Source organism: Condylura cristata, unplaced genomic scaffold (assembly GCF_000260355.1).
Source record: "Condylura cristata isolate star-nosed mole 26May11 unplaced genomic scaffold, ConCri1.0 scaffold00007, whole genome shotgun sequence".
NCBI classification, from domain to species: Eukaryota; Metazoa; Chordata; class Mammalia; order Eulipotyphla; family Talpidae; genus Condylura; species Condylura cristata.
In genome coordinates this window covers 39,430,746-39,445,218 of record NW_004567108.1, presented here as the reverse complement: position 1 = coordinate 39,445,218, position 14,473 = coordinate 39,430,746, and the positions used below count along the sequence as shown (strand labels likewise).

The 14,473-nt window shown below is 35.4% G+C and overlaps 1 protein-coding gene across 1 annotated transcript in view; it reads left to right on the top strand.

The window, feature by feature from the left end:
- Positions 1–14,473, top strand: part of BDP1 (B double prime 1, subunit of RNA polymerase III transcription initiation factor IIIB) — a 73,183-nt gene that overhangs the window by 49,177 nt on the left and 9,533 nt on the right. Inside the window, exons 27-35 of the mRNA XM_012721887.1 lie at positions 1,961–1,997; positions 2,254–2,346; positions 3,738–3,900; positions 4,632–4,753; positions 6,665–6,815; positions 7,319–7,499; positions 9,864–9,927; positions 10,275–10,461; positions 11,995–12,199. Of these exons, the coding sequence (XP_012577341.1) occupies positions 1,961–1,997; positions 2,254–2,346; positions 3,738–3,900; positions 4,632–4,753; positions 6,665–6,815; positions 7,319–7,499; positions 9,864–9,927; positions 10,275–10,461; positions 11,995–12,199 (1,203 nt within the window). The remainder of the gene's footprint in view (positions 1–1,960; positions 1,998–2,253; positions 2,347–3,737; positions 3,901–4,631; positions 4,754–6,664; positions 6,816–7,318; positions 7,500–9,863; positions 9,928–10,274; positions 10,462–11,994; positions 12,200–14,473) is intronic.

Genomic DNA, 14,473 nt, shown 5'->3' with positions numbered 1-14,473 from the left:
TGCAGGAGAGTTCCTTTTTCTTCACATCCTCGCCAACATTTGTTGTTGCTAGTTTTCTGAAGATGTGCCATTCTCACTGGGGTGAGGTGGTATCTCAATGTGGCTTTAATTTGCATCTCCCTTATTACGGGTGATGTTGAACATTTTTTCATATGCCTGTTGGCCATCTGCATTTCCTCTTTGGAGAAGTGTCTTTTTAACTCTTCTGCCCATTTTTTGATGGGGTTGTTTATTTTATTTTTGTTGAGTTTCATCAGTTCTCCGTATATTTCTGTGATCAGTCCTTTATCACTACTTTTGTGTGAGAAAATGTTTTCCCAATTAGTGGGCTGTCTGTTTTTTGTAATGTCTCTTTTGCTGTATAGAAGCTCTTTAACTTGATGTAGTCCCATCTATTTATCCTTGCCTTCACTATTGTGGCATTGGATGCTCTGTCTTTAAAGATGTCGCTGAAGTGTATGTTGTGTAGTGTTTGACCCATCTTTGCTTCTAGGTATTTTATGGTTTCTGTTCTTAGTAAACATAAATCTTTTATAACTGACTTTCTTCGCTTAGTGATGAGCTAAGAGGAGGAAAGGAAAAACAATCTTTCTTCCTTCTGTTCTGATGAAAACTGAATTTTCCTCAAAATTTTCTTCCTTTTTATTTATCCAATACATACGAGTTTCAATTTTTCCAATATTCCATGTAAGTAGATGAGAATGCTGGCCTTTTCTTTCACGTTCTCCATTTTGTTTTGTTTTTGAGGATTCACTAATGACTGGGTGATAGTCATTCCTTATTAGTGTTCCTGTGTCATTTTTTGGTCCCTTGACATATTTTATAATACATTTTTTAGTTGAACTAATATTTCATTATAACATTAATTAAATTTCACGTATACTTCATTCAGAATCAACATTTTTATATTTAGTTTGCCTTGAGATATTTCTTCATCTTAGGCCTTTGGACCAGTACCAGAAATTTTAAATTTCTTTTAAAATAAATTTCACTAGTTTTACTGGAGAGAGGACCAGTCAGCAAAGATTTTCATGTTACCATATTCAACATCAATCTTGAACTTCTTAATTTATTAAAATTTGCTTGTTTTAAGCTACGTGGCAATATGAAAAATCTGCAGTTTAAAAAAAAAAGATTTATTTATTCATACAGAACTGGGGTACAGGTCAGAGGTGCTGCCGGGGCGGTGAGAGGATTCACCAGAGGCAGGGTGGGGAGCAGAATAGGCAGATTGATGAAGGGCACTGCTGAGGGAAGCTGTGGGCAAGACAGGAGAGGTCTGCTGTGCTGTTAGTCCTGTCCTCAGCGGGGAATCCAACTGGCGTTGAAGGGCTGCAGCCAGCTTTGTAGTGCTGCTCTTTAACCTGTTGCTCCACCAGGGGGGCCTCAAAATCAGTAATATTCTTTAGAACTTGGTTTCCCTTAGGTTAAAGCTGGCAGTAGGTATGGCTAAAGTTGAAAAACAGGGAAAATAAGAAGTAAAGTAAAAACTATCAATTCAGGGGGTCTCCCTGGTAGCCAAAGGCAAAGCACAGCAATATGAAGCTACCCATAGCCACTAAGGCATGAGTTTGAACCCTGGCCAGGAAGCTGACCCATCTGTTCTGCTCTGCTGCTCTGTCTCTGGTGAATCCTCTCACCCCCTGCACTTCTGGCCTATACCCCAGCTCTTGTATACATAAATAATAAATAAATCTTTTTTATAAAATGATCAATGCACATAACAATATGATCAGAGTTAAAATTTGCATACAAGGAAAAGGTGAAAGAGCACAAGACTATAATTTGATTTCTAAATTATTTCTGTTATGCATTATGAAATTTTATGAATATATCAGATGTAAGGAAAAAAGTCCACTTTGTTGTCATAAAGAACTGTAATATATAGTGCTTTTTATGATACTAAATACTATATTCTTGGGAAAATATATACTATATTGCCTGTCTTTTCTTCTTTTAGGAAGTGAGCAGAGTTGAACATACCCAAGATGAAGCAGGTAATTGTTGATAAGGAAACTGCTAAAACTGCTTGGTTGACACTAACATGATGATTTAGTAGAAGTGGTAGTTAGTAAATGAGTCATTTTGGAGAGTTGAACAGAAGATACAGCTGTTATTTCTAGAAGCTTAAGTTTTCAGAAGGTTATTTAGAAAGTGAGTTAAGAGTTACATCTTTTAATAAAGTAGTATTTCCTCTGAAAGTACACAAATTTTCATGTTCATTTGACTATTTCAATATTTTTTTCCTGTAAGGTATGAATGACGGAAGCACAGAAGCTGCCATTGCTTTACTTACAATGGGAGATCTGGTATTGCAGTCAGAGATCAATACAGAACAGAGTGATGGTAAGAGTGAAAGAAAAGTTTTAAAGTCAACTTTAAGAAATTATACCCACTTTTGAGTAATAAGTGAATATCTGCCTTCTACATTTGAAGTTGGCATCACTTCATTCTTTTTCCAGAAAAGCTAAAACCTGTACCTTGATCAGTCTGACTTATTTAGCCCTTTAGGTGTAGTGGCCATTTTGGGATAACACATTTCATTGATTAAACATAACTTGTAACAGTGGACTGTGGTAGATTACTATAGGTGTCTTGGTGGTTGGTGTGATGTGATAACTGTATCTTGAAGGAAGTGATCCTAGGCCTTTAAGTTACCTCAATAAAAATAAATAATAATTTATATTCATGGAAGGATTAATTAAGTCCTCCACTTTTATCAACATAAACATCATTGGTTAACTGAACTCACTGATTACTATAAACATGTTTCTCTAGCAAAGGAGTTGTTATTTGGATAGTTTTCAGTTACATGACAAATGTAGTATGAAGGAACAGTAACTGTGACTGAGTTAATTTAGATAGTGATAGTTTAGAATGAACCAAAAGATAAGTAAACCTAAATTTGTAACATTTTAGGTTGATTTTACAGAGAAGCAATGATCGTTACTAACTATCTACTACTTTAAATACATTAAATTGATACTTATTTATTTCTTCCAATTATTTTAGTTGGTAATTACTTTATACTCTGTATTTTCTTTTTTTAAAAGATTTATTTATTTATGTATACAAGAACTGGGGTATAGGCCAGAGGTACATGGAGTGAGAGGAATCTCCAGAGACAGAGTGGGGAGTAGAACAGGCAGATCCACTGAAATACACTGCTGAGGGGAGTAGTGGGTAGGTCAGGAGAGGTCTGCTGCATCATGTGGGCCACCTGCCTGACTGGGGATCGAATTTGTGCCACAGTAGCTGCCGTAGCTTCATCGTGATATGCTGTAATCCTTTGTGCCACTAGGAAGGGCCCATAAACTCTATTTTCAGTGTTAGATTTTTAGTCTCAAAGCTAGATCTTTAAAACAAAATTCAGGTTTTAAAGAATTGTAAATGAAGGTGATCTTATTTTGAAATTCATCTGAAGTTATTTAATTACTGAGAGTAATAAGAACTTAATTTTACTTATAATAACTAAAAATTTTTAATGTCTACAAGAACTATCAAACTTAGGGCAGATCAAATTTCTGGCATGAAATATAAGATCATAACTTTTAATTTGAAATAAAAATAGAGAAAACTTTAAAAACAAAGACTTGTATTTTCTGAATGCCTAAGAATTTACTTGGATATTGAGATGTATTGGTCAATTTTAATTTTCTGCTTTTTTCAGTAGTAGAAATATGTGTACCACCTGATGTTCATTCAAAGGATAAAAGTCATATTCCTTTTTTTACCAGGTAATGTAAATTACAAAATTGTTCACGAATGTCAGCTTTCTTCAACTATCAATAGTATATCTCTTGCATCATTAGATGAAGACAAAATTATATTGGAGGAACAAAGTACAAAAGAAAAAATTGGTTTAATGGAGAAAGTACAGGAAAACACTCTACCAACCAGGTTTTTATTTATTTATTTTTTTTAAGAATTATTTCCTTATGCATACAAGAACTGGCTAGAGATGTGGGTGTGTGTGAGAAAATTTCCCAGATAAAAGTAGGGAGCAGAATAGATGGATCTGCTGAAATACACTGCTGAGGGAAGCAGTAGGAAGGACAGAAGTCTGCTGTGCTGGGTCAGCTCCCTGACAGGATCCAACTCATACTGCATTGGCTGGCGATAGCTTTGATAACACTGAGACTTCAACCTCTGAGCCAGCAGCAAGGCCCATTTTTTCTTTATTTAATTATTACTTCTTTTGATTTTTTCTTAAAAAGTATAGTCATTTCACACATTTAACAAATCATCAGGTTAGTTAATAGTTCTATGTGATATTTTTATCAATGTTAAATAGGCACTCCTCATTTTCATCCTTTAAAGATTGACTGATGTTCATTTTAGTTTAGCAGTTTGCATCTTAAAATTATCACCTGTGTGTCTGACGTTTTATTGTAAAAGTTTCATGTAAATGTAGTCTGTATTATAGTCATGGTCCTGTTTCTCGTCTCTTCTGTGGACTTTTAGTAACTACCATGTAGGTTTAGCACTGACAAATGGACATGTTGATACCTCACAGTGTGTCAACTGAGAAGGTAATACATAGCTGTCAGTTCTAGACAGATGTATCATGTGAAAAGACATCAGAGGATCTTTACATAGTTGATAAATTTCTCTTTCTTCTCTTTTCTTAGGGATGCAGCTTTTGAAGTGACTAATAATTTGCTAAATCTTGAAACAATTTTAGGGACAAGCAGACTTGGCGTTCATCAGGAAGTTCCTAATTTATTTATAACTGAAGAAGTAACTCAAAGAGGTATATCTCCCTTACCCCCCATTATATGTCGCAAAATTATTTTGAAACAGAAATAGCCTTGCTTTTCAAATGGAATATTCAATCATTAAAACTGTTGTGATTTACTACTAAAAAATTCAGTTATTATTATAATTTTACTTTATTTACTTAATTAAACTTTCTCTTCATATATATTTTTTCTGTGTATGCATGGGTACATATATTTAAGGAAACATCTCTTAGAAAGATAAATATGCTTGTGGCAATAAATAACCAGTGTTCAAAAGTATAAAAATTTAGAATGCTTTTTTTCTTGGACTTCAGATCCCCAGTCTCAGTTCTCATAGTAAACTGCTGTTAACTTTTTTCCAGAAATGTGTAGCACACTTAAACATTAAAATGAGGATGTGTATGTATGTGTACACTCATCTGGCTGTCTACACACACACACAACACACACATTTTCAGAAAGAACAAAAGTGCATACATGTGATATTACATATACAGCTCAGTACGTTTTTAAAGTAATTTTATTGAGATAATACATACAATATACCTATTTAGAACCTATAGTTCATTAGTGGTTAGTATATTTATTAAGTTGTATAATCACTGCCATTGTAGTAACTCCCCATTTCCCTAATTTTCCACAGCCTTAAGCAGCCACCAATCTACTTTCTGTCATAGATTAGCCTCATCTGGACATTTCATATTAATGGAGTCATGTAGTATGTGCTTTTTGCACCTGACTTCTTGTACTCTGCATGTTCTCAAACATCATTTGTAGAATGTATCGTATAATCAGTTTCTTTTATTGCTAAGTAATTTCCTACTATGTGAATATATTATTTTGTTTATCCATTCATCTGTTAATGGGCATTTGAATTGTTTCCTGCCTTTTAACTAATTAAGTGATACTCTAAGAACACATGTTTTCATTCTCTTGTGTTTATACCTTCAAGTAGAATCACTGAATCTCGTAACTCTATATTTAACCCTTTTAAGGATCTGCTAAACTGTTTCAAAGGTGTCTGTACTCTTTTTTTGTTTGTTTGTGTATTTTTTTTTTGAGAAATGTCTGTTCAGATGTTATTTTTTAAATTGAATTACTTGTCTTTATTATTAAGATTTCTTTTATTAATGCTTTGTTTTCAAACTTAATATATTGACAAAATCTTTCTGCATGATCACACAGATTTTTTTTGTGGCTTCACTGTATTATAATACACATCTTGACTCTTACACTCATTTCCTTTTCCATTTTTCCTAGCCAAGGGTTAGTCCCTTAATATGCTGGTAAGAGCAAAGAAAGCAATGCATATAGCAAGCCACCTACATTGTATTAAATCCCATATGTAGATCTCAATGTTAGCATGATCTTTTTCATGTTTTGGGCTTCCTGATTTCTGGGATTTCACTTTAAACAGGAATGAACCTATGGTTCAGTTCAGTGTAATTTATTATTTAGTCAGCTTGTGCAATACCCAGAAGTGATCTCAGTGTGCAGACTCAACTTACACCTTTCAGATAGAAGTATTTTACCCTTTGTGGCATTATTTTTTTTTTTTGAGCAGTTCCTTTGCACCACTTTTCCTAAGGTGGAACTAGCCAGACCTCTGTATGCCAACCTTTAAATCTCTTTTGTATGTGAATTTCTAATTTACTGCTATTACCAGAGAGTGGTGATATAACTGCTTTGGCAGCCAGGCACAATGTAAGTTTGGTGCAGCATTTACTGTCATCTCTTTTACCTATCAAAAATCTCATTGATTAGGTCTACCCTTTTGCCAGATTAATGAACCCTTGCTTTTTGAGTGAAGAGTACTTTAGAAAAGCCACTATATACTGATCTTCTAGGAAAGAATGTTTCTCATACAGAGATTTTAGCTGTAGTGTTTTGGGCTATATCTTAAATTGCTTTTTTCATTTAAGAAACTGAGGAAAATGCTTCTAAAGCAACAGAATTAGAAGATACAAATCTTGGATCAGTTATAACATTAGAGAGCAAGGAGCAGAGAGAACTGATATGTGTACATGGTGTTGAAGAGACCAACATTTCACAAGGAGTAAGCCTAACTGAAAGGTAAAGAGGAAAAATAAGCTGGGTTTGTATTGTTGCAATTATTATAAATTGTTAATTTTTTCCAGAAATGCTTAGCACACCTAAACTTTAAAATGAGGATGTATATGTGTACATACATTCATCTAGCTATCCACACACACACACACACACACACACACACACACACACACACACACACACACACACAAGAACAAAAGTATATACATGTGATGGAACACATATAGTTCAGTACTTTTTAAAGTAAGTTTTATTGTGATAGTTTACATACTATACAGTATGTCCAAGTATATATTGGTTTATAGTATTTCAATTATTGTTATAATCTGCATCTATAAGAATTTGATCGTAAAGGGAGCTGTTTTACATTCAAAGTATTTTAATAGTTTGAGAACCATTTTACTAGATTATTGTTGACATTCCTACTTGTGAACATTATTCTATGGTTATCTGCTTAATTTCAAATACATACTAAGACTCTTAGGACATACTAATTTCTTTTTCAGACATGAAGATCAAGAAGAAGGATCTCAAGTTCATATATTGTCAGTTGCTCCAGTTGTATCCTCTGATCCCATAAGGTCCCACACACTTGATGTGGGTAATGGTCTTGCTAACAGTACTATTGAAGAGCAACTTAGAAGGGACTCTAATGGAGACAGTGTGCTTACACTTCATGTGCCAGAGGTAAAAGAATGTAAAATATTAGCTGGTTGTTTATTCCCCATTAAAAAATATGACAAAAATTAAGATATAATTTACATGCAATAAATTTCACTCTTTCTGGTGTGCAGTTCTGCAAGTTTTGACAACGTACCACCTTATGTGAAATTGAGCAACTTTCTCAGTTTTACCTCTAAATAGAGCTCAATTCTGTTCACTCCCTACTATTTTCATTACTGTAACCAGCTAAACCACCCAAATCTCTCACCTGTGATACTGACATAGTCACTCAATTGGTCCCCTATTGTGTCTCTTACTAACACTCAAAGCTTCCTTCATTTAGCATTACATAGGTTTTTTAAATGAAGTATTTGGTAATAGTATATCCCTGTTTAGAATCATCAGTGGTTTCTTAATTGCTCTCTTACAAAGGAAACTTTAATGTCCAGTTAACGTTGATAGCAACAACAAACATAATAATGGCAGTTAACATTTTATAAATACTTTTTTTCTAGAGATTTATTTATTTATACATACAAGAACTGGGGTACAGGCCAGAGCTGTGAGGGTAAGAGGATTCACCAGAGACAAAGTGAGGTACAGAAAAGGTGGATGGATCAAAATACACTGCTCAGGAGAGCAGTGGGCAAGACAGGAGAGTTCTGCTGCGCCCTATGGGTCAGCTCCATGGCTGAGGAGTGAACTTGTGCTGCATTGGCTTCAGATAGCTTCATAGTGCCGCACTTTAACCCTGTGCACCACCAGGGAGGCCCTATAAGTGTTTGTGAAAATAGATATTGTCATACATGTATCATCTTATCCTCCTAAGATTCTGTGAGCTATATGATCATTTTCTCCCTGGTGTCTAACCTAAAGAATTGCTAAGCCCTCACATGGCACATGCCCTGGAAAGCAGCTGTCGTCACGAGCAGATGTTGACTTTTCCAGCCTGAGAGCTGTGTCCCCGTCTCCCAGGGTCTGTGTGGTTTTGTGTCCCTGAGTGAGAGCCCGGTGGGACTTGCAGAAGCACTGGTTGTGACTCTGCAGCTGCGCTCCAGGGCTTGTGCTCTTTTCATTTTGGTGCCAAGCAATCTTGCCCTAGCACTCTACCCATAGGATTTTTATATACCCTTTTTTGAATTCATTAATGGTTAATATTTTGCCTCATTTGCTTTTTCTTTCTGTGTCTTGTTCTCCACTTCTCTAGATAATTTAAAAAACACGCTTTCAAAGAGAAATGGCATTGCTATTGTTACACTCCATATTATCTAACATTGATTTAATATTAATATATATAGTTCAAATTGAGGCTGTCTCTCTCTACAGTAGTTTTCTTGTGTTTTTTCCCCACTTTTGTGGACATATTTTAAAAGAACATAGGCTAGTCAACAGTATAAATTTTTAAATTACTTCCTCATTATTAGATTCAGGTTAGGTATTTTTGGGAAGAATTACTATGTAGGCAATGTTCTGTTCTTGTGTATCATATCAGGAGACACATAATGTGAGTTTATCCCATTATTGGTGATGTTTGATTGATCACTTGGCTAAAATGCTATTTGCCAAGATTCTTCATTATCAAGGCATCTTCTCTACCTTGTATTAGTAAGTAAATAATGTGGTTAAAATAATCTAGCAACCTTTATCCTATAGTTTACTATGCATTGCTGATTCTTGCGTCAGTAAATTATAGACATTTTTCACTGCAAAATTAAAATTTTAAGATATTAAGCATTAGGGAATTGCATTTTTTTTTAAATAAAGATTTATACAGAACTAGGGTACAGGCCAGAAGTGCAGCGGCAGTGAGAGGATTCACCAGAGACAGAGAAGGGAACAGAACAAGAAGATGGACGAAATAGCAAAGCTGAGGGGAGCAGCGGGCGGGTCACACCATGTGGGTCACCTCTGAGGCAGGCTGGGATCAAACTCATGCTGAAGTGGCGTTAGCTTCTTAGTCCTGTGTTTTAACCTACTCTGCCACCAGAGAGGGCCAGGGAATTGCATTTTTAAGGGAAGCAATATATGTAATTTGTGTAAAACATTGAAGGGGAGCCCTTCTGGATGCAGGGAGACCAGTTTACTTCTATTCAAATGTCACCTACAATGGCTGCTATATGAAAGTAGAAGGGTGAAGGGTTTGGATTTCCCATTCTTACCCCAGAAACCACTTAATAAACATAATTAGTGATTTGGTCAGAATTCCTTTATGTGTATATATTTATTTAAATGAATAAAAAGTGTATTGTTATAATTGAAAGCCTCATAGCACTTGAAAAATCGTATATACTTATATAAGATATTGAGTTTTGAAACTGTTTACTATATCAAATTGTCAGGAATGTGATTTGATCAACCTCACTTTTTCATTTCAATTTTTTGTGGCAGTGTACCCCAACTAGTATTCCAGAAGTTCAACAAGAGAATATAGTCAGTTCTCAAGACCTAACAGGTATGATGACCTGCTTCATTAAAGTGTAACATAGCCTAATAATACGGACTTATCCCCCAGAGACTTTGGAAAGTCCTAACAGTTCTTTTTCAGTCTGTTATGGTCTTAAAAAAAAAAAAAACAAACCAAAACAAACTGAAGTATTTTATGCATCAGCTTTATTATTCAGAATTGTAAGTCCTCTCCATAGGGAATCATCTTCATCCTTCATGAAACTGCTGTTTTGGATGGTGTAATTTAGTTTCTTGGTGATAAGATATCATGAGATGTTTGAGAAATGAAATATATTAATGATTTTCTGTTGTTCCTAGTTCAGTATTTCATTACTAACTTTTAAACTTTGTTAGTGAATCTGGTTTCTAATGTACATGAAGATGGAGAAGATGATCACACCTTCATTTTGACTCTGGTGGAAATCCCAGCCAATGCTGTGGAAGAATTTACTGACACCACTACAGAGTTAATGCCAAACTCTTTGCTGCCAGCGCCTATACTGGTCAAATCAGCAAATACAGAAGAAAGGGAAAACATGAGGTAATAAATAAAGCTAACCTTTTTTCCTAAGAGAACAGTGCCTTATGAACTAGACAGTATTGATTAAACAAGGCATTTACTAACATTATTTAAATTGTCCTGAGAATCTCATTTAGTAATTATCTGGTAAATTAGAGAAGAAATCACTGATTTTATGATAAAGATGCTATTTAAATGTATAAATCAGGGGCCCTCCCTGGTGGTGCAACAGGTTAAAGCACAGTACTAAGAAGCTCTTCGCAGCCACTGAGCGTGAGTTTGATTCCTGGCCAGCAAGGTGCCCCACATGGCACAGCAGACCTCTCCTGACCTGCTCACTGCTGCCTTCGGCAGTGTATTTCAGTACATCTGTCTGTTCTGCTCCCCACTCTGTCTAAGGTGAAATCTCTCACCCCCCCACCTCATACCTCTGGCCTGTACCCCAGTTCTTGAATGCATAAATAAATAAATCTTAAAAAAAAAGAAATGTATAAATGATACTTTCATTAGGACATGTTTGGTAATTTAAGTATTTTGAAAATTAAAAAACTTAGCAGTCTGGTTTATATAATGGCATCTGTTAAAATTTTGTAAATATTTATGTATTTTTACAATTCTGAAATGATTATATATTCACAGAAAGTTGGAAAAATAGTATATAGCAAGGGAACATTTATTGGTCATTGGTTAAAATGCCTAATTGTCAGGTAGCATTAGAAATTAAAGATTTTTATATTTGGAAAAGACATTTTTTTTTTATTTTAAGATTTATTTATTTATACACACAAGAGCTGGAGTGTAGGCCATAGGTGTGGAGGTTGAGAAGGTTCACCAGAGACAGTGGGGAGCAAACAGGAAGACTAGACAAAAGAGGTCTGCCTTGCCATGTAGGTTAGCTCCTTACCCGGTTTGCATTGGCTGGCTGCTGATAGCCTCATTGTGCTGAGACATAATCCCTTTGCACACCAGCGAGGCTCCTGAAAGAGACATTTTTTTTTTTTAAAGATTTATTTATTTGTGCATACAGAACTAGGGTACAGGCCAGAGGCTCAGGGGTGGCGAGAGGCTTCACCAGAGACAGAGTGGGGAACAGAACAGGCAGATCGACGAATTACACTGCTGAGGGGAGCAGCGGGCGGGTCAGGAGAGGTCTGCCACACCATGTGGTCACCTCCGGGGCAGGCGGGAATCGAACTCATGTGGAAGTGGCTTTAGCTTCTTTGTGCAGTGCTTTTAACCCGCTGCACCACCATGGAGGGTTGAAAGAGACATTTTTTAAAAACAACTTTCCAGATAAAGAAAATTCTTCTTTTGATGTACCATGCGTGCACTTGTGTTTATTATGAGGTTTATGTATATTTTGTATGTCTAAGGATAAATGGAGCTCAAAACTAATATTTGTGGCCATGGCTATGTATGTATTAGTGCTTTAAAGGTTTTTGACAGTTTTTATTGGAATGATCAGCCTTTAACCTCAGTAAGTAATTGAGGGACTTTGACTTCATTAAGTAACTTCTTTTGATGTATCATGTATGTATTATGTTTGTTATGCAGTATGAGTTTTCCAATGACTACAGCTGGTCAGGATGCCTTGTGTTCATCTAACTGTAGAAGAGATGATTCTGAAAAGCCTCCTGCAGATTTGGATCTTCTATCTAGGAAGAGATTTCGTTGTAGGCTCAATGAGAGTGACCATGTTCCTCCTGCCAAAAAAAGTTCACTCACTTCAAGAGACAGTTGTCAGAAATATACCTCTGAGGTAAGGTAGAAGCATTAAGCCAGTTGTATTACAGTGGTTGTATTACAGTGGATCTATTTCTGCTTTTTTCTTTAGACTTTTTTGCATAAAGATAATTCTAATACTTTTCACTATGAATAATCTAGGTAAAATCAGTTTTGGGTTATCTTTATATCAGTTGTAGGTGAAAATTGTTGGAACCCATATGTATCTCTCTCATTTACTAAAACGAAGATCAAAAGCATACGGAGCTGACTTTTGGCTGCACCAAGTTGCCGTGGGTCAAGATGTTTCACCTTTCTGAATAAGTTGCTCTTATGCAAAGTGGCAATAAAAATATCATCACCACCACTATAATTCTTAAAGCTTCTCATTGCTCTGAGGAATAAAACCAAAATCTCTGAGGCCCTGTATTATCTGACCTAATTTAGTCTGTCAACTCTTCGTATATTAGTCACTAACTCTCTAGCCTTATTATCCATCTTTTTGGTTTCTAGAATGGACATTGATGTATTCATTCACCAGGATTTTCATTAGCTGTCTCTTTATTTTTCTCTCATTATGTAATTTTTTTAAATGTAATTATTTTTAATAGATTAGGAGAAATAGGTTTTCTCCTGAATTCTGTAAACTCTTAATGGGCCTGTGTGGCCGGTAGGGTACTACTTCTTGTTTAAATTGGTTGAATTATCTGATCAAATTGAATTCTTTATCTTCTCCAGTATTGTTCCTCAATACTGACCTTTGAGAGATTAAAAAACATCACAACTTTTCACATCTTTTTCTTCAGGGTCTTATCAGGATGGCATATTTATCCCCTGGAACAGAAACATTCAGGGCATTAAACTTCTTCTCAAAGTCATTTACCAACCCAGCCTTCATCACACTGACCTTATAGTAGGCTCAGTTGACAGTAGGTAGATTCTCAGAAAGAGTAGCCAGCTTGGAGGTGAAGGTCTTACTCCAGGAAGTCAGTAATCTAAAGGTTAGTTAGTAACCTTTGGTTTTGGGAGATGGTATCCCCACCAGGTCAGTGGGTTTTAGAGCAAATTTTTGCCCAGCCATCTTAAGATCCTTCACTGACCCCTAACTATCTCTTCTTTATGAAACATTCCCTTGCTAAATACACAAACTTCTTTAGCTCAATCATTACCTCAGACAGGCCTGTGTGCAGGATGACAATACTCTGCAGAGCTGATCCCCAATCTCTATTATCAATTTCTTTGTTCCCTCTTGTTTTTGTTTCTGGTATTTATCATGATGTACTGTACTATGTAGCTACATTATGGAAAAAAGTTGGAATGTACATTTTCACAGGAAAAGTTAAAAGATCAACAGTGCTCAGATGGTAACAGAGGCAGTGTAGTCTTTATATTTGGTAGGATAATGGTATCCCATAGTAGTTTTAACTTATTATGAGTAAGGTTAAACAATCTTTTCAGATGCTTAAGAGCCATTTGTGAAATGACTTTATATTCTTTGCCCATTTTTTGGTTGGTTTGTTGATCTTTTCCTTATAGGTTTAGAGGAACTCTATTTACATATCTAGGAGTTTTAGATGTTTTTTTCCCCCAATTTGCTATTTGTATTTTGACTCTACTTTTTGTGGTTTTTATCATGTAAACTTTCTTTGGTTAACTTTTTAATATAACAAATTTCATACATTTTTAAAAGGTAGACATGTTAGTATAATGTGTATTAGTCACCCAGTTTCAATAGTTTTGTCTTGTTTTAAAAAGTATATTTCTGGAATAAAAGTTTATTTATGGAAAAAGATGACAGTAGATTACTAAGTTCAACAATAGGGTACCTGTTTATAATGTGTCATTTTAAAAGACAATGTTGGGGCCTCCTTGATGGCTCAGGGATTAAGTCATGCACTATTAAGCTATCACCAGCCGCTGTAGCAAAATGGCCAAAGACCTACCCACATGGCACAGCAAACCTCTCCTGTGTTGCCTGCTGCTCCCCTCAGCAATGTATTTTGGTAGATCTGTTCTGTTCCCCACTCTGTCTCTGGTGAATCCTCTCAGATACTCCCATCCTCCTCCCTGTGCCTCTGTCCTAGACACCAGTTCTTGTATGTATAAATAATAAGTCTCAAAAAAATAATAAAAATAAAAGATAATGATGTACATTAGTGTGGATTAACATGTAAGAAAAGTATGATGACTTTTGGTCTTATTTATGATCTTTTCTAAATTTTGTTTTATGTGTTTTAACAATGAAAAATTGCCTATAGTAATTGAAATTATAATTGTAGAGTTGAAAATGCACATATGCTGTAGAGAGATT